At 33.0% G+C, this 19,043-nt stretch overlaps 3 protein-coding genes across 7 annotated transcripts in view; all 3 read left to right on the forward strand.

Annotated features, from left to right (window-relative positions):
* LOC131015234 (probable glycosyltransferase At3g07620) overlaps positions 1-19,043 on the forward strand; it is a 1,181,237-nt gene that overhangs the window by 528,599 nt on the left and 633,595 nt on the right. The gene's annotated exons all lie outside the window — the stretch shown is intronic.
* Positions 4,422-7,979, forward strand: LOC131015306 (putative receptor-like protein kinase At3g47110). Of its 2 annotated transcripts, XR_009098487.1 has the most exons (3): positions 4,422-4,876; positions 4,965-5,765; positions 7,952-7,979. XR_009098487.1 is itself a non-coding variant. In XM_057943660.1 (2 exons), exons 1-2 carry the CDS (start codon positions 4,431-4,433, stop codon positions 4,999-5,001), a joined length of 483 nt encoding a protein of 160 aa, XP_057799643.1. In that variant the 5' UTR covers positions 4,422-4,430; the 3' UTR covers positions 5,002-7,943. The 2 variants fall into 2 exon arrangements, 1 of the variants encoding a protein (XP_057799643.1); XM_057943660.1 differs by lacking the exon at positions 7,952-7,979 and having other exon boundaries at positions 4,965-7,943.
* Positions 10,384-14,978, forward strand: LOC131015207 (receptor kinase-like protein Xa21). Of its 4 annotated transcripts, XM_057943490.1 has the most exons (5): positions 10,384-11,806; positions 11,881-12,099; positions 12,172-14,163; positions 14,257-14,607; positions 14,716-14,978. In XM_057943490.1, exons 1-4 carry the CDS (start codon positions 10,885-10,887, stop codon positions 14,598-14,600), a joined length of 3,477 nt encoding a protein of 1,158 aa, XP_057799473.1. In that variant the 5' UTR covers positions 10,384-10,884; the 3' UTR covers positions 14,601-14,607; positions 14,716-14,978. The 4 variants fall into 4 exon arrangements, with proteins under 4 accessions (XP_057799473.1, XP_057799471.1, XP_057799472.1 ...); XM_057943488.1 differs by having other exon boundaries at positions 12,172-14,607; XM_057943489.1 differs by having other exon boundaries at positions 14,257-14,978.

Raw genomic sequence — 19,043 nt, forward strand, 5'->3', positions numbered from 1 at the left:
TCACTTTCCCATCAGCCAAACCTCCCTTGCCCTCCTTCTTTAGTGCTTCATCAACCAAAGAGAAACAAAGAGCCTATTCACTGCTCTGCCTACCTTGAAGGAGGTAAGTTATTGTCTGTGATTATCCACACCTGCATTTATTGAGAAGAATAAGTATGATTATTTCAGTTATTCCTTCATTTACTTTAAAGAATGCATAGCATCATCAGTTATTGATAAGGTAGCAAAACCAAACCATAGACTGCGCTTATGCATTGAATACCGAATGTGAGTGGCACATTATACATTCACAGAAATTAGAAGCCACTTCAACACAAGAACATAAAATACAGACATATGTCTCACAACTTCCATGGCTATTCCTTAGCACACTAGTAAAGATCACACGTTTCTTTCCTCTATCAATGGAAAAATCAAATTTACCTTGAAAATTAAGGTACTAGCAAGCAGAAACAAGCTCGAGTTAGAGATATAACTAATGATTGCACAAAAGAAGAGAGAGATAGAGAATTATACATACCCCGAGGAATTCTAGCAATAATACAAACTCAACAGATCTTGGTTATATCCCATTCTTGGAGGTCTTTCAACAGAAAACTGGTAATCCAATGTAATTGATCAGACACTTCATCATAGTAAGGTAATCAAATTTTACAGTGTGTCTATTAAATACAGTATGCTTTGGCAAATGAGTTTTACAAAATCAAGCATGAATCAAATCTTCAGAAGCAAAAAGGCCTGCGAAATTTTGAGACCTCTATCACGAAATTTTGTATTCTGATATATCACAATGCTTTTCAAATGTTCAAATGTATTATGTTTATGATATTATTGCTCTATGCAATTCACATTACTTTCTCATACACAAAATTACCATCATTATTGGTTCTATCAATTTTTCTTATCTAGTGACGCAGTAGAAGCATAGAATAACATACACAATACTACTTGTTGAAAACTTTGGGACCTAGCAGTGGATTACGTCATGTCTCTAGCTACTCTTTATTCATGCCATCTCCATCAACTAGAGTGAGAGATGTTTAATTTTTTTGCCCATTTAATTTTTATTAATTGAACCAATGACTAGTTAATTTGGATTGTGATTTAATTAATTAAATTTCTCATTAATTATTTATCTACAAGTGCTATTATATGCATATAATTGTTTGATTATATGTTTTAATTTATATACTAAAGTCCTACCAATTTATGGAAGAAAAATATTTTAAAGTTGATTTTATGCTCAAGTTGAGTTTTTAAGTAAAAGTCGAGCAAGGGCATTATTGGAACCCTTAGCCAAGAAAATGAATTTCAAGTTTTATTTTGAAAACCCGGGTGTTGCGAATCTAGTTAGAAAGTGATGACAAGTTTAAAGACTACGAGCTTAAGTTGAGAACTTATCTTGTATGTCCTCCAAAAGAAGATATATTGGTTCTCTATTAAATTGTTTGGGTTGTATTCAAATCAGGTGAGACTTTATTTACGAAATGTATGTTTGAGCTAATATGCTCGGTTTTATGAAAAGTTAAAGTTGATGGTTCATGCTTAAAATATTTTTGTTCTATATTGGTTATTGTTTCTACCAGAACATTGTTGGCTTTGCCAACCGGAATTGTGTAGCTACACCAGAACCTGTTGTCTCGAGAGATTCGATGACAACCAGTTGTAGATGAGCCAGGAAAATATGAGCTTAGATTATTTTTAGTATGCATGGAATAACTTTTTTTTAAAAATATATGTGTTATACTCTTCAAAGCATGAATTATTCTTTCAAAATAGCTTTCAAAATGTTTTTAAATGGCTCAGCCCACTGAGTACATTAGTACTCAATCCTGCAAATATTTTCAAAACCTTTTGCAGATTGAACAGCTGGTGGTGACGTGCGAGACTAAGGAAGAGGTTGTTGTTGTTATTTGAAGAACACTTTGTTTTACTTCCGCTGAAATAAATTCACTTGGTGAATATTATCCTATGCCTGACTATCTTGATACTTTCGGATTGTTTTAATCTGAATTCCATTTTCTAATATTTTCCTAGCGATTGTTTTCCTGCATATATTAATTTCCTAGCTAGTATAAAATATCATTTTGGTCTCAGACCTTCGAACTTCCGATCTTGATAGGGAGAATAATTATATTATAGTGTTGTACTTGTTAACTTTTAAATACGATGTATTTTTCGATTAATGAAATGATGCTAGACTCTAAGGGCACAATACCCATTTAATTCAAGTAAAGCCTAGTACTCCTGTCACATAGCCCATTTCTTATTCTCCCGAGAAACTGGGGCGTGACAATACTAGTATATCTAAATAGTTTATTAAAACACTACATAAAAGTTTACTTCTTGAGTAGCTGTTCCATAAGAAAGTTCATGTAGAATATATAAATATTCTAGAATATTCAAGGTTATAAGGAAGTCTTAAGTAGAATCTAGATTAATCTTAACTAGTAGATAATTCTAGATTCATATGAGGATCTAGAGAGTTTGTAGCATTTGTAATCAAGTAAGAGAAGCTAACAAGCTAATAAGAAAAACACCTTATCAAATACACTCTATAGCCTTCTTGGAGACAAGAGCTCCTCTCTAAATTCATATCTATATTCTACACAAACTACACTTACAATATTCATCTTCACCACTTCTCTAAATCACTCACCACACTCAAACCACCATATAATCACCTCCATTTTTCTAACACTATTCCATAAGAAAGTTCATGTAGAATATAGTGGTTTCAATTCTCTGGGAGCACAAATAGCAGTGGTCGGGTTTTTCATTGTTTTTGTTTTATTTCTGCTTTTTCATCTTTCTTGAAAGCAACGATTCAGGGCCCTTTTTAATCACAATATATCCATACCAAACACAAGGGAGGCACATACGCACGAAGAAGTTACCAGATAGAAGGCCCTTTTTAATAATTCAATTTTGTTTCCTTTTTAATAATAATAATAATAATTTTGCTTTTTAATAATAATACCAAGAACTTCACGCATATAGAAGGCCCTTTTTACAGTTTTGTTTCCTGCTCCCTATTGCATTAGAATTAGATCTACAATTACTTACTTCCTAGTTTTTCTGCTTATTCCACGGTAGCCCTGTGTCGGCGGCGGAGCCAGGAATTTAGTTGAGGGGGGCTGAATTATTTGTACGGTTTTTTTTGGGGGGCATTTTGTATATTAATTTTAGACATTTTTTTATTAAAATACAAGCATAATAGTAATAATATCACACAACATTTTCATAAATTATATAATTTCAATACACTGCAAAAACAAATTTGGGGCATTCCGTACATTTTAAACATTTTTTATTAAAAGAAAAATGTAATAGTAATAATAACGAATTTCATTTTCATAGATTATATAATTTTAAATAACAAAATTAACATTAAATTAAATATATATGTGGGGACATAACAAGTAAATCAACTTTTATAAGACAAAGTTATTTTATATAGGTATAAACATATACTCCCTCCGTCCCTAAAATAAGTTCCTCTTTTTCCTTTTTGGTACGTCCCCCAAATAAGTTCCTCTTTCTTTCTTTCTATTTTTGGACTACCCCACCACTAATAATACTTTATTTATTCTTACTTTTCACTTTTTCACCACTCCCAATACTAATTATAACACTTTTTCACCTTTTCACCACTCCCAATACTAATTATAATATATTTTTCTCCACTATCAATACACTTTACTACTTTTCCTTAAAACCTGTGCCGTCCCCAAAGAGGAACTTATTTTGGGGACGGAGGGAGTATATATTTAAGAAAAAAAAAATTCAAAATTTGGGTGTCTCCATGTGGCTCCGCCAGGCTGTGTGATATTGCCTTAAATCTAGTGGACCCATTAATTAATATAGTGGTAAGGAAAGATGTTTTTCAAGGCAATATGTAAGTGAATCAACTTGAGGTAAGTCTGCTACAACCATCAAGGCTAGGAGGCAACTGCTTCTCAGTTCATGCTGTACAACACAATTTTGAACAAATGATCATCTCACAACCGCTCACTTAGTAAATAAACATCTCATTCCCAAATTAATCAGCAATCGGAATCATAATTATTAAGTCCATTAATCAAGATATAAACTTGTACTGCTGATACTATGCAGCCACAAAGCGCATCCTTGGCTGCTTCTTATCTAAACTATATAGTTTTAAAGTGTGGATATACTTTTTTACTGATTCCTGCTCAGTTTAAATTATCCTTTTGCAAGTGGGACTTTAATTTCTGCAATCTACTTTTGCAAGTGGTCTTCGTATATCTCAGTCTCATTAAGTGACTGGGGTCGACATTTGTATGGATCACTACGAGAGAGTAGGTATGGAAAACTCTCAAGTCAAGCAAGTCTTGTAATATTTGTGTATATATGATCGTTACAGTTATTAGGGACTTATCATAATACATTAATCACAATTTGCAGCCATGGAGAAAAAGCTTTATTGCATTTTGCCTTATGCATTCCTAATTACCATAACCTTCCCAATGCTTTCTTCTGAATCCAAACAACCTTTGAGCCTTGCAACTGATCAAACTGCCCTTCTTTCACTCAAACATACATCTCTTTTACTTGCAACTAATTGGACCAACTCCACCTCCGTCTGCAGCTGGATTGGCGTCACTTGCAGCTTGCGCCACCACAGAGTAGCTGCCTTGAATCTCTCCAACATGGCTCTCTCCGCCACCATTCCTCCACAGCTTGGACACCTCTCCTTCCTCGTCTCCCTCGACCTCTCCAACAACCTTTTCTATGGAGATTTGCCACACCAACTGTCTCTCCTTCGCCGTTTGAAGTTCATATCTTTCCAACTCAACAACTTCACCGGAGACATCCCTCCAACTCAACTCAACATTGGGTTACATCGCTCCAGGTGAAGTTTCTGTAAATATATTGATTGCACTTTCAATCAATTAATTGTGTCTTCCTTACTGCATACATCATGATTTTTGTTGTTCCAGAGTATGGCTTGGAAGGGCTAGTTTCAACGAGGTGTGATGTGTATAGCTACGGGGTGATGTTGATTGAAACTTTTACGAGAAAAAGGCCAAGTGATGATATGTTTTGTGGAGATATGAGCTTAAAGAGATGGGTCGAACTCTCACTTTCAGAGATCCCACATGAAGTGATAGATGTCAACTTAGTCATGAATTTGGAGGAAGAAATGATTGACAAAAATATGCAGTGTGTATCATCCATACTTGAATTGGCTCTGAAATGCTCTGCCGAGTCTCCCGTGGATAGAATCAACATGAAACAAGCACATGCAGAGTTGCAGAAAATCAAACATCGATTTTCCCAATGAGATTCAAGTAAGCTATTTTAAAGTTCTAAGATAATATTGTTCTATTACCATTTTATTGATGCTCAAGGTTTTTCTATCCCTCTTTCCTCCATATTTTATGTTCTTGAGATTACATATTTTATGGTAAAAAAAAATTCGGTCCCCGTAAAAATTCAGCCCCCGAACTAAATTCCTGCCTTCGCCACTGGTTAGACCTCTCTGTGGCCAGTAGTTAGTGATGCTTAGTTGTTTATATTGTGGCCAACAGAACAATATTTGAATTGACCAAAAGCTCACACTTTAATTGAGAAGGTATGCTAATATCTGGAATAATTGTGTCTCTGTTTCTTCTTATGCTTTATCCATGCTACAAGAAAAATGCTAACTTTTCAAGAGCTTTTTTCTTGTGTTTTACTTTCTAGTTATTCCAGAGAAGCCGCGCAGGTCATATGCTCACTTTGTCACACTGAAACATGAGGTTGGTTTTTCTCATTTTACTCTATATATACTCATGCATCTTCATGAACAAGAATTTGGAAACCTCCACACTACCTGCAATGAAGCATGGCTGCTAGAAGTCTAGAACTGTTGTGTCTCAGTTAAGCTGAATATAGTTATTAATGTCAAACATGTATATAGAAGTTCAAAACATAATACGAGAAAATGGGGAAGGGAAGTTCAAATATATGTTTACTGATCACAGTGCGACAAAAGAAGTTAATTCATCAACAAATCAATTGATAGAGAAAATTAATGGAGATCACCTAAAGCTCAAAGATGATCAATTCATGAATAATAAAGCTCAAAAAATGAGTCTTATCAAACTTTCTTGAAGGAAACTTCTGTAGACCATGGAAATATAAGAATTTACCGGCAAATTTCTACAGTCACACTGAAGGAGGTATGAGCAATCAAATTCAGATAAAAAGAACGCCTCCAATCTATAACTAATGAATTCCCACCAACTAATTCATCCAACTGCAACACAAAAGGAATATTGAGTTGAATGTAATAGAAAGTAAACAAATATCTCAGCATGCCATGCAAAGCTGCTTAATAAAAAATAGAAGTAGATAATTAAGCATGTCAAAACTTAATATAGAAAAAGTATTCAACTTAGCATGCCACAGTTCAAACCACATAATGCAAATTTAATTATGTGCAGTGCAAACATCACTACGCACCAAAATGAAGAGCTCAATTAAGTGCTTCTCGAAGAGGAGGCAGGATATCTTCGATAACACGGGTTCAGTCGGAAACTGTGCAATCACCGAAGAATACAAGAGATCGGATGAGCTCAAACTCGCACTCACATAAACTATGTATATATATAAAATACTGATCACAGGTAAGGAATAAAACACGTGGAAATTTTTATGACTGAGTTTTGGTGAAACTTTATCTATTATTCACAGTATGGCATTCAAAAGAATCGAGAAGGTGAAGGTCGCGCTTCATTAGTTATGCATTCAAAAATAAAAAATTTACATGGATTTTAAATATAGATGGATGCACAAAAACAGAGGAAACACTTGCGAAATTGACGAATTCCATAACATGGATTGAAGAATTCCAGAGGAAACACTTGCGAAATTGAAGAAATAGATGGATTTTACATATATAGAATTCCAAAACAACAATAACATAGGAAACACTTGCGAAATTAATTCCGACGCCAAAAGCCAAAAATACAGAGGGACGACGCCAAATCGAAGTCTAGATTATTTAAACTTGAGGACGACTACTTTACCTGGTCTATGGGAATGGCGGAATCTGCTGTTGTCTGGGAAGATCGAAGATGACGACTGTTGTTCAAGGGGAATGGCGGAGCGTCCAAGGTCGTTTTTCTCTCTCAATCGGTGACTGATGTTCTATGGGAAAGGTTGAAGACAACGACTGTTATTGAATGGGAATGGCGAATCACGTTGGCTAGGCCATTTTTTGTATTCGAAAATGAAATTCAAAAAAATAATCTGAAGTGTTGATTGTTGAATCCCTCCAGACACCCAATCTGGCGCTCTTCGATGGATTATTAATCAAGAGATTTCAGGCGTTTAACTGCGGGCTATCGGGCTCCAGCGGGCCGCTTTGCTTAATAACAGAAGCTAGCAAACGTGAACAGTCTTGCCTTACCAAAGCTAGCAATAATTATCTATACGCAAAATCTTATGTGCGGTTGGTCGCACCGCATGAGACGGATTTGCCCGACCCAATTAGAGATCTAGTTCGACCCAAAACAAGAAAATATAAAAGCTCTTTTTACAATTAGTTTTCATTTTCCTCACTTTTTTCCTTGCGGTTTCTCTCTTCTCCCTCTAGTCTTCTCTTCACCGAAAAATCTCCTCTCGCTCTCAAGTCTTCTCCTTCCTCTACACCGCCGCGACCGAGCTCAAGATTCAAACCGTGATGAAGCCTCCGCCGCCCCGATGCCGGCCCCCACGGCCATCCTCCACTTGTTGGCCTAATCTCTAGTCAAAATTTTGATCGACTACTATATGAAATAATAGCAAGTCTAGACATCATAAGTTGCATTTTGTGATTCTATTATGGAGGCATATTGCTATTGATTAGGGAATTGTTGCTTCTTGTGTCACCTGTTTCGTTTCAGTAATTTTTTCTTAGCTTTGATGAACTAATTTAATTATTTGGCCCTGCTTGCTGCAGTCTTCATCAGATTTGGTGAAAGAAATCACTACATACGTTTGGAACGGCATTTTCTTTCTCTCTATCGTACATCTTTCCAGCAAACTATTGTAGTTTTAAGAATCTGGTCTTATTGTGTTTGTGCATATATAGCTGCATTTAAGATCTGGAGCACTGCATATATGTATGTATTTTTGAGTTGGCACTGTATATTTACAAATTCAAATTCAAATGGAAGAACTCCTAAATACGAGTATAAACTATTTACAAAATCAAAGTTAAATTCAAATTGAAGAACTCCTAAATACGAGTATAAACTATTCACAAAGTCAAATTCAAATTCAAGAACTCTTTAATACTCCTATGTTAAACTATTAAATAAGTTCGAGACTCGTCCATTTTCAAAAGATGAACAAGTCTTGATGGGGCAATTTGTAGGTAATTAAATTTATAGCTTATTAAATCCTGCCATGTGGAAATTATAAATTAAATATGAAATTACATATTTTATTTTATATTTTGGAATTAAATTAAATATAATCCCAATATTAAATAAATATATAATTAATATTTGATTATGCGGATTTATTGACCAATAAGAAATTGACATGTGGAAAATCTACATAAAATATTAAATATTTTATCTAGATAAATATGAATCTTGAGTAACCAATAAGGGTTATTTACATATTAATGAACTAAAACTTATCTTCTGAACAAATTGTTGGTATAAGTCTTAATTTTTTAATCCTAATGTACAGAAATTTAATGTGGTATGTTTAATCAGGGAACAAGTGATCTGGAGAAATCATCAAATGCTAGCTAGTTTAAAGAACTTTATTTTTAGTTACATGGTGAAGTAATTATTATAATAAGAAAAAGTAATTATTGATATGAATAAAAGTAGTGATTATTTTTTCTCATTAGAACTTATTTTTTGTTGTTATTTAGTCAAGTAAAAATTATTTTAAGAAAAAGTAACATTTGGTATGATGAAATGTAATGTTTCTAAATTATTATGTAAGAAAGGTAATATTTCGAAAACACTACTTTTCTTCATGTTCATTATTACTTTTCGTCATAACAATATTTACTTTGGTTTGAAATAATGTAGAAATAAATAATTTTATTTATTTGGTGAAATAATTATTGTCATAGAAAAAGTAATTATTAATATGAAGAAAAATAATTGCGAGAACTTGTACTTTTAGTTATTTGGTCAAGCTAGCATTGTCGTAAGACTAAGTAATTATTGGTCCTCAAGGGAACACCAAGCGGTACGATCTCATGTGTGTGAACAGTGAGGTCCCGGGTTCAAACCCCCCTACTCCCTCCCCCTCCCCAACTCCCCCAAGTCAAAAAAAAAGACTAAGTAATTATTGATATGTATAATACTTTATATTGAATGAAGGTAAATATTTATATTAACATTTTTTAAAACTTGAATAGGTAGGCCCCACCCTTCCACCATTTTTCTTCGTTACCAAATTCCCATTCAGCTCGGCGACCCCTCCTCCCCGATTTGCGGGCTACATGATCGGAACGCGCTTGAAGGTTACATTCCAGAGGGGTTCGGGCCGAGATCGTAGTATTGTACTGGATTTGTCTTACAATAATCTGAGAGGCAGAATTCCGAGATCGATATCAGTGGCGACGTTCATCGGACACCTCGACGTCAGCCATAACCATCTGGTAACGAAGAGAAATGGTGGAAGGGTGGGGCCCACCGATTCAAATTTTAAAAAAAATATGGACGGCGTTAAGTAGATGTTAGGGCAGAGGGGTTAAATGGAGGAAATTAAGTACTTCAGGGGTTTAGTTGACCCGACCTCGACCATCGGGTGCTAGACGTGATAAGGGCCTCTACGTTAATGGTGGATTTGATATTTTACCCTTTATATTAACTTGTATACATTTGTGTGAACAAATGTATATCTTATGCTCATTAAAAAGTAAATATTCCTATTATGATTTAAGATTTAGTGTTCAGGGTTTATGGTTTAGAAAATATCTTATACTATAATACTTTATATCGAGCGAAGGTAAATATTTATATTATAAGAATATATTTGTGCTAACAAATATATATTTTATACTTATTAAAACTAACTACTGTCTAATAAAACGTAATTATTCAAGTATATAAAAAAAAAGGTAATATTTAAAAATTTAAATAAACATTGAAAAAAGCAAAATAAATAACAAAAAAAAACATTGAACATAAAAAAAAAAAAAACAGATGATAAAAAAGAAAATCGCTGAAAACATGGAAAAAAGACAATGAACAGAAAAACCTTATATATCTATAGCTATTGATAAGACTTATAAATAAATATATCCATCCAATAAATTATCTAATAAAAGTAGCGAATCAATAGATTTTCTAAAAAATAACATTAATTACACTTACAACGTACGTTCTTTCTACTAGTATTATGAAACAACTGAAATTCCATCACATCATTAACGTTCATAATTTCAAATGTGGACATAAATGTAATTCATCATTTTTTTAAAAAAATATATAATATATAATCTATTAGAAAGTAAAATTAATAGTGATGTTGATATGAAGGGCTGTGCTGCACTTGCAGGGCTCGGTCATGGTGCCAAGCGATAAGGCGCTGATCCATCCATATCATATGTGGTCGCAAAATGGAACATGACATCCAACGCCACTCCACAGCCGTCCGATGCAAATCTGCAATCACAAATTAGAAAGCAGCGCCATTAACCTCAAGTCTTCGTCTTCGTCTTCGTCTCAGTGTCTGTAAGTGATTGGGCCGACAATTAAGGAGGACTTGACTCAAACAGAAAAAACAAAAAAGACATCAAAAGCCACACCCATCAAGAATCCCAAGTCTTGTACGTAATATTTGTGTATGTATATATGATGATTATTGGAAGCAGTTATTAGCGACTTAATCATCATAATACAGTCACAATTTGCAGCCATGGAGAAAAACCTTTATTGCATTTTGCCTTATGCATTCCTAATCACCATAACCTTCCCAATGCTTTCTTCTGAAGCCAAACAACCTTTGAGCCTTGCAACTGATCAAACTGCCCTTCTTTCACTCAAACAACACATCACCTCCGACCCTTCTCTTTTACTTGCAACTAATTGGACCAATTCGAGCTCCGTCTGCAGCTGGATTGGCGTCACTTGCAGCTTACGCCACCACAGAGTAGCTGCCTTGAATCTCTCCAACATGGCTCTCTCCGGCACCATTCCACCACAGCTCGGACGCCTCTCCTTCCTCGTCTCCCTCAACCTCAAAAGCAATTTTTTCCATGGAGATTTGCCACAGGAACTGTCTCTCCTTCGCCGTTTGAAGTTCATATCTTTCCAACTCAACAACTTCACTGGAGACATCCCTCCGATGTTGGGTCAGTTACCAAAATTAGAGGACTTGTCTTTAAGCAACAACAGCTTCATAGGTTCCATCCCAAAATCACTCTCAAACCTCACAAACCTACAATTTCTTGACTTAACTTACAATTCTCTAAGTGGAGAAATTCCAAAAGAGTTTGGGAGACTTCAAAGGCTACAAATTCTAGCTGTTCAATACAATCGTCTATCCGGTGCTATACCATCAGCCATATTCAACATATCGACCCTTCTATATATGGCCTTCATAGACAATGAATTGAGTGGAAGTCTTCCAACAGACATGTGCCGTAATCTTCCATTTCTTACTGAGATTTATGTTTCTTACAATCAGCTGAGTGGCGAGATTCCCACAAATATATCCCAATGTTCACGGCTTGAAATGTTGGACCTCTCTTACAACTCTTTTAGTGGGGAAATACCTTCAGAAATCGGCTACTTAACATCCCTTCAGGGTTTAGCTCTTGCTTCTAACAATTTGAATGGTATGGTTCAAGTTCTTATCACATAAATTTGTGTAAATGAGATTTTATTAGTTTCATCACACTTTTTTTGCCAGGAATACTACCACATGAGATTGGCCATCTTCAGAGTCTTGTTAAATTTACTGCTGGAGAGAATGAGATTGCAGGCTCAATTGATTTCAATATTTTCATGAATATGTCTTCTCTGCAAAACATATATCTAAGCCGCAACAAATTCACGGGGAACCTTTCAAGGGATGTCGGGAATATTACCATGCTAACAGAGTTATACCTCTCGGAAAACCATTTTACAGGTACAACAGAGTAAATTTAGCTACAATATGTGTTTAATTTTAGCTACAGTTTTGAAATCTCATGTTTTGCAGGGCTTATTCCCACTGAATTTGGCCAACTTTACCATTTGAAGAGATTAGTACTACAATTGAACAACTTGAGTGGTTCGATTCCACATGAGCTCTTTAACATTTCAACTCTTCGGATTCTTTCACTTACCTTCAATGCTCTGTCAGGGGTTCTTCCAACCCATTTATGTCATGCCACTCCCTCTCTCGAAGAACTTTATCTTGGCAATAATTCCATCACCGGAACAATACCCAACTCCATCTCTAACTGTTCTCGACTCACAATTCTCATACTTGCTGAAAACAAATTCAGTGGTTATATACCCACTCATCTCGGCAACCTAAAACATCTCCAAAGACTTGAACTGTACAGCAACAATCTTACCCAAGCACCATTTTCTTCCTTCATTACATTATTGACAAATTGCAGGTCTCTAACTCATTTGTCATTTGGTGATAATCCTCTAAATGGTGTTATTCCAGCTTCTGTCGGGAACTTATCTTCCTCCCTTTCAACATTCACTGCCGGCAACTGCAAATTCAGTGGCAGCATTCCAGTTGAAATAGGCAATCTAAGCAATTTGATTAAATTGGATTTGCAAGGCAATGAGTTATCTGGTAATATTCCACCAACTATAAGCCATTTACATGAACTTCAAGGATTAGATCTGTCTCATAATATGTTAGGAGGCTCAATACCACATGCTATATGTGATCTATTCAGCCTCAATACTTTAGTTATGAGCCATAATCAATTTTCAGGCCCAATTCCTAAATGTCTGGGAAATGTCTCTTCTATAAGTAATCTTGGTCTAGACTCCAACATGTTGAATTCAAGCATACCTTCAAGCTTATGGGGCCTAAAAGATTTGAACTCTCTAGACTTGTCCTCGAATTCATTAAATGGGTTCTTACCACATGAGATAAGTAACTTAGGAGCAGTAATACATATAAACTTATCGATGAATCAGTTGTCAAAGGCTATTCCTAGCACTATTGGGAAGTTGCAGAATTTGATTAATCTGTCTCTGGCAAATAATAGACTAGAAGGTTCTATTCCTGTATTTATGGGAAGCGTGATCAGTTTGGAAAATCTCGACTTGTCGTACAACAACCTCTCTGGTTCAATTCCAAAGTCTTTAGAAGCACTTCAACATCTCGAATACTTTAATGTCTCTTTCAATAGTTTAAGTGGAGAAATTCCTAATGGAGGTTCTTTTAGAAACTTCACTATGGATTCTTTTAAGGGTAATACGGCGTTGTGTGGAATCCCCCAGTTCCATGTCCAAACTTGCTCTTCCATTTCTAATCATAGATCAAAGAGAAAGAAGGTGGAACGAGCTCTATTTATTGTTTTTGGGGTTGTGGCTTTCATCTCAATTGTTTCTTTGGCCTTCATAATTGTCAGAAACAAAAGGAAAGATAAGACGACTAGAGAAGTTGATGAGTTGATATTCATTGTGCCGGAAAGAATATCTTATTATGAACTGCAGCAGGCAACGAAAAATTTCAATGAAAGCAATTTACTTGGCACCGGGAGTTCTTGCTCTGTCTATAAAGGAATTCTTAACAATGGGAAGGATATCGCTGTCAAGGTGTTTAATATGCAGCTAGAAGGTATTTCAAGAATATTTGATGTCGAATGTGAGATACTACGTAGCATCCGACACAGGAATCTGACAAGCGTCATAAGCAGTTGCTCCAATGAAGAGTTCAAGGCATTGGTACTTGAATATATGCCAAAGGGAAACCTTGAAAAATGGTTATATTCCCACAACCCTTGCTTGAATATGATGGAAAGATTGAATATAATGATTGATGTAGCATCTGCTTTGGAGTATCTTCACCATGGTTATTCAATGCCCATTGTGCACAGCGACTTGAAGCCTAGTAATGTGTTGTTAGACGAAGACATGGTTGCCCATGTAAGCGACTTTGGGATAGCAAAGTTGTTATGCGATGGAGATAGCTTTGTGTTAACCAACACGCTAGCAACATTGGGTTACATCGCTCCAGGTGAAGTTTCTCTAAATATATTGATTGCACTCACTTGCAATCAATTAATTATATGTCTTCTTACTGCATACATCATGATTTTTGTTGTTCCAGAGTATGGCTTGGAAGGGCTACTTTCAACAAGGTGTGATGTGTATAGCTACGGGGTGATGTTGATGGAAACTTTTACGAGAAAAAGGCCTACTGATGATATGTTTTGCGGAGATATGAGCTTAAAGAGATGGGTAGAACTCTCACTTTCGGATGTCCCAGATGAAGTGATAGATGCCAACTTAGTCATGAATATGGAGGAAGAAATGATTGACAAGAATATGCAGTGTGTGTCATCCATACTTGAATTGGCTCTGAAATGCTCTGCCGACTCTCCCGGGGATAGAATCAACATGAAACAAGCACATGCAGAGTTGCAAAAAATCAAACATCGATTTTCCAAATGAGATTCAAGTAAACTATTTCAAAGTTTCTATGTTACTCCTAAAAGGATATTCATATCCCATATTTCTATCGCAAAGTTAGCTAATGATGTCTTCTTCATTTGGTGGCTTTGATGAGGCATGAGGTGTTGAAGATTTTGAAGAGGCAGTAGATGCTAATTGGGGTGAGGTGGATGACATAAAGAATGGAAAATTTGGCTTGGTCATTTTGTTGGTTTTTGCTATCACTGTTTGTTGGTTTTTGCTATCATTGTTTGTTGGTTTCTGCTTCTTTTTTTTCTCGTTGTAATAGACGTGTATATACAAGAGCACACCATACTGCACATAATCAGCAGCTGCATCTAAAATCCTTTCTCATCCACAATTTGGAACCAATTTATTCACAGAGGTAACCCAACTCACATATTCACTCAATAATCAGTAATCTATTTCAAGAATCATCATTTTTTTTACACATGGAGCAACTTATTACAAATTGACTTCGAGTATATATCTATAATCTATATACACCAAGGCACTTTTCAGCATTTGAGCAATCAAAGTATTTTTATATGAAGATGCTTTTGTGTGTGCGAGAGAGGGAGATTTGGGGGAAGGAAGGAGAGAGAGGGTGAGGGCAGCGCCCTTCGCCGGAGCATGAGGCGGTGGAGACTTCGCCGGCGGCGGGTGGCTGCGTAGCAGAGGGTGAGAAGGGAGAGAGAAGGGTGTGAGGGAGGAGGGACCGATGCAAGAGAGCGAGAGAGAGAGTGAGAGATGTTTAATTTTTTTTTCTCTTTTAAGAATTTTCAAAATTTGAATTTTATGTTTGGCCCCTATCTATTTAAGTTTGTTTGGGCTCTTATTTAATAAGTGGGCTGCATTTTTTTTTAAGTTTGGGCCAATTTATATTAACATCTTTATTTGTTGGTTTGCCCATTTAATTTATTAATTGAACCAATGACTAGTTAATTTGAATTCTGATTTAATTAATTAAATTTCACATTAATTATTTCTCTACAAGTGTTATTATATGCATATAATTGTTTGATTATATGTTTTAATTTATATACTAAAGTCTTACCAATTTATGGAAGAAAAATATTTTTAAGTTGATTTTATGCTCAAGTTGAGTTTTTAAGTAAAAGTCGAGCAAGGGCATTGTTGGAACCCTTAGCCAAGAAAATGAATTTCAAATTTTATTTTGAAAATTTGGGTGTTGCGAATCTAGTTAGAATGTGATGACAAGTTATGAAGGCTAAGGCTGGTTTTAGGACTACAGTTTAAGTTGAGAACTTATCTTATAGGTCCTACAGAAGAAGATATTTAGGTTCCCGATCAAGTTCTATTAAATTGTTTGAATTGTCTCCAAATCAAGTGAGGCGTTATTTATGAAATGTATATTTGAGTTAATAAGCTCAGTTTTTTGAAAAGTTAAAGTTGATGGTTCATGCTTAAAATGTTTTTGTATTGCTTCTACCAGAACATTGTTGGTTCTGCCAACCAGAATTGTGTACGTACACCAGAACCTGTTGTCTCGAGAGATTCAATGAAAATCAGTTGTAGATAGCGCCCAATAGATGAGCCAGAATTGTGTACGTACACCAGAATATTATCCTATGCTTGACTATGTTGATACTTTCATACTGTTTTAATCCGAATTCCATGTTCTAACATTTTCCCTAGCGATTGTTTTCCTGCATATATTATTTTCCTATTACAAAATATCATTTTGATTTCAAACTTCCAATCCTAATAGGGAGAATAATTATATTATAACCTTGTACTTGTTAACTTTTAAATACGACACATTTTTCGATAAATGAAATGATGCTGGACTCTAAGGGCACAATACCCATTTAATTCAGATCAAAACCGATGAACGTTAGAACACATATGTTTCATTATGCATTTATAAAAAATGCTATAGACAATTTCTCATAATTCAATAACTCAGTTTTTTATTTTTCGATACATCAAAACCTCCTTTTTTAGAAAATATATAATGTATTTGTGATGAAGTATTTGTAGTAATTTTTTAATTTTAATTTTAGGGGCAGATTAGTCATTTAACACGTAATTTTTAAAGTTTTATTTGAGTGGGTAAATTTTCAGTTTACTAAAAAAATTTGCTAGTTTCATGTATTGACTCGTTATTTAAATTGATCATTTGAACATTTAAGCTTTTACTCGAGTGTTTTAATTAGTTGATTTAGAGATCCAATATTTCTATATCACAATAATTTTAATTGGCCTATGAACTCACCATGCCCTTTTAAACTAGTCTCCATCAGCTATCACCCTCATTTCTTTGACATCCATCTTCTTCATCAGCCAAAGAAAGCCATCTCACTCATCATTTCAAGAGGAACTCAAATACCTATTCTCAATACAAGAACCTTAGCTCATCAACTCATAGCAAGCCAACCACCACTGATCCTCAAGGTTTCATATTCTTTGAAAACTTATTATAAACTCAAATGAGCAAAAGTTGAATATATTTTACAACCAATATAAGCTGTACATATGTTTTCTTTTCATTTAGCTGGCCCAATATTCTTTTTTTTATTTAATTGGGCTGGGGTTTGTAATATTATTTGGGCCCGTTTCATTTTATTTAGCTGAGCCTTATTTCTTTACAGAATTGGGCCGATGCATTTCATATTTTGGGCTGTGCATATTTATGTTTAAACGGACAGCCTTGATTATTTAATTAGACTATCATTAATTTAATTAATTCTTTTTAAAGTATAAATTGTATAATAATATTATATTATTATGTGCATATTTTAAGTAATTATTTATTACTCCCTCCGTCCACGAAATAAACTCCTACTTGCCCTTAAATATTTGTCCACGAAATAAACTCCTACTCTGCTTTTTGGACAATTATACCCTCCCTTGCTTTTAAATTTACTACACTTTTATCTATTGGGCCCACTTTATTCCACCATTACTTATTATTATTATTATTATTATTATTATTATTATTATTATTATTATTATTATTATTATTATTATCGTTATTATTATTATTATCGTTATTATTCTTATTCTTATTATTATTATTATTATTTTATTATTATTATTATTATTATTATTATTATTATTATTATTATATTATTATTATCTTTATTATTCTTATTATCATTATTATTATTATTATCATTATTATTATTCTTATGATTATTATTATTCTTTTATTATTATTATTATTATTATATTATTATTATTATTATTATTGTTGTTATTGTTATTATTATTGTTATTGTTATTATTATTATTATTATTATTATTATTATTATTATTATTTGTTATGTTTTATTGTTTTATTATTATATTTATTATTATTATTATTATTTATTTATTATATTATATTATTATTATTATTATTATTAGTATTATTATTATTATATTATATATTATTATTATATTATTATTATTTATTATTATTATTATATTGTTATTGTTATATTATTTATTATTATATTATATTATTATTATTATTATTATTATATTATTATATTATTATTATTATCTTATTTTATTATTATTATTTTATTATTTCCTTATTATTTTATTATTTTTTGTTATTATTATTATTTATATTATTATTATTATTATTATCATTATTATTATTATTATTATTATATTATTATTATTATTATTATTATTATCCTATTATTATTATTTATTATTATATTTTATTTTATTGTTATTATTATTATTATCCTTATTATTATATATTCATATTATTATTATCATTAATTATTATTATTATTGTTTATTATTATATTATTATTATCATTATTATTATTATTATTATTATTATTATTATTATTATCCTTATTATTATTATTCATATATTATTATTATTATATATTATTATTATTATATTACTATTGTTATTATATTATTATTATTATTATTATTATTATATTCATATTATTATTATTATTATTATTATTTTATTTTATTATCGTTATTATTATTATTATTTATCCTTATATTATTATTATTATTATTATTATTATTATTATTATTATTATTCTTCATATTATTATTATATTATTATTATTATTATTATTATTGTTATTTTATTATTGTTATTTTTTATTATTATTATTATTATTATTATTATTATATTATTATTATTATTATCAAATTGCTAGTTAAAGATTAGTAAAAGTAATCACAATACATAAACACTACCCTTTTAGTCTTTTACACCACCTTTACACCACATTTTTCAGCTTTCTTAGTCTCCGTGCCGAACCCCAACTGGGAGTTTATTTCGTGGACGGAGGGAGTATATGTTTGAAGCATGACATGAAATTGAATTTGCACAAGTAGAACTGTAGAAGTATGATGTGGCTGCTTCTTATCTCCCCATTGTATAGTTTTGAAGTGTGGATGTACCTTTTTACTGATTCCTGCTCACTTTAAATTCTCCTTTTGCAAGTGGGACTT

The sequence above is a fragment of the Salvia miltiorrhiza genome, chromosome 3 (genome assembly GCF_028751815.1).
Source record: "Salvia miltiorrhiza cultivar Shanhuang (shh) chromosome 3, IMPLAD_Smil_shh, whole genome shotgun sequence".
Lineage (NCBI taxonomy): Eukaryota > Viridiplantae > Streptophyta > Magnoliopsida > Lamiales > Lamiaceae > Salvia > Salvia miltiorrhiza.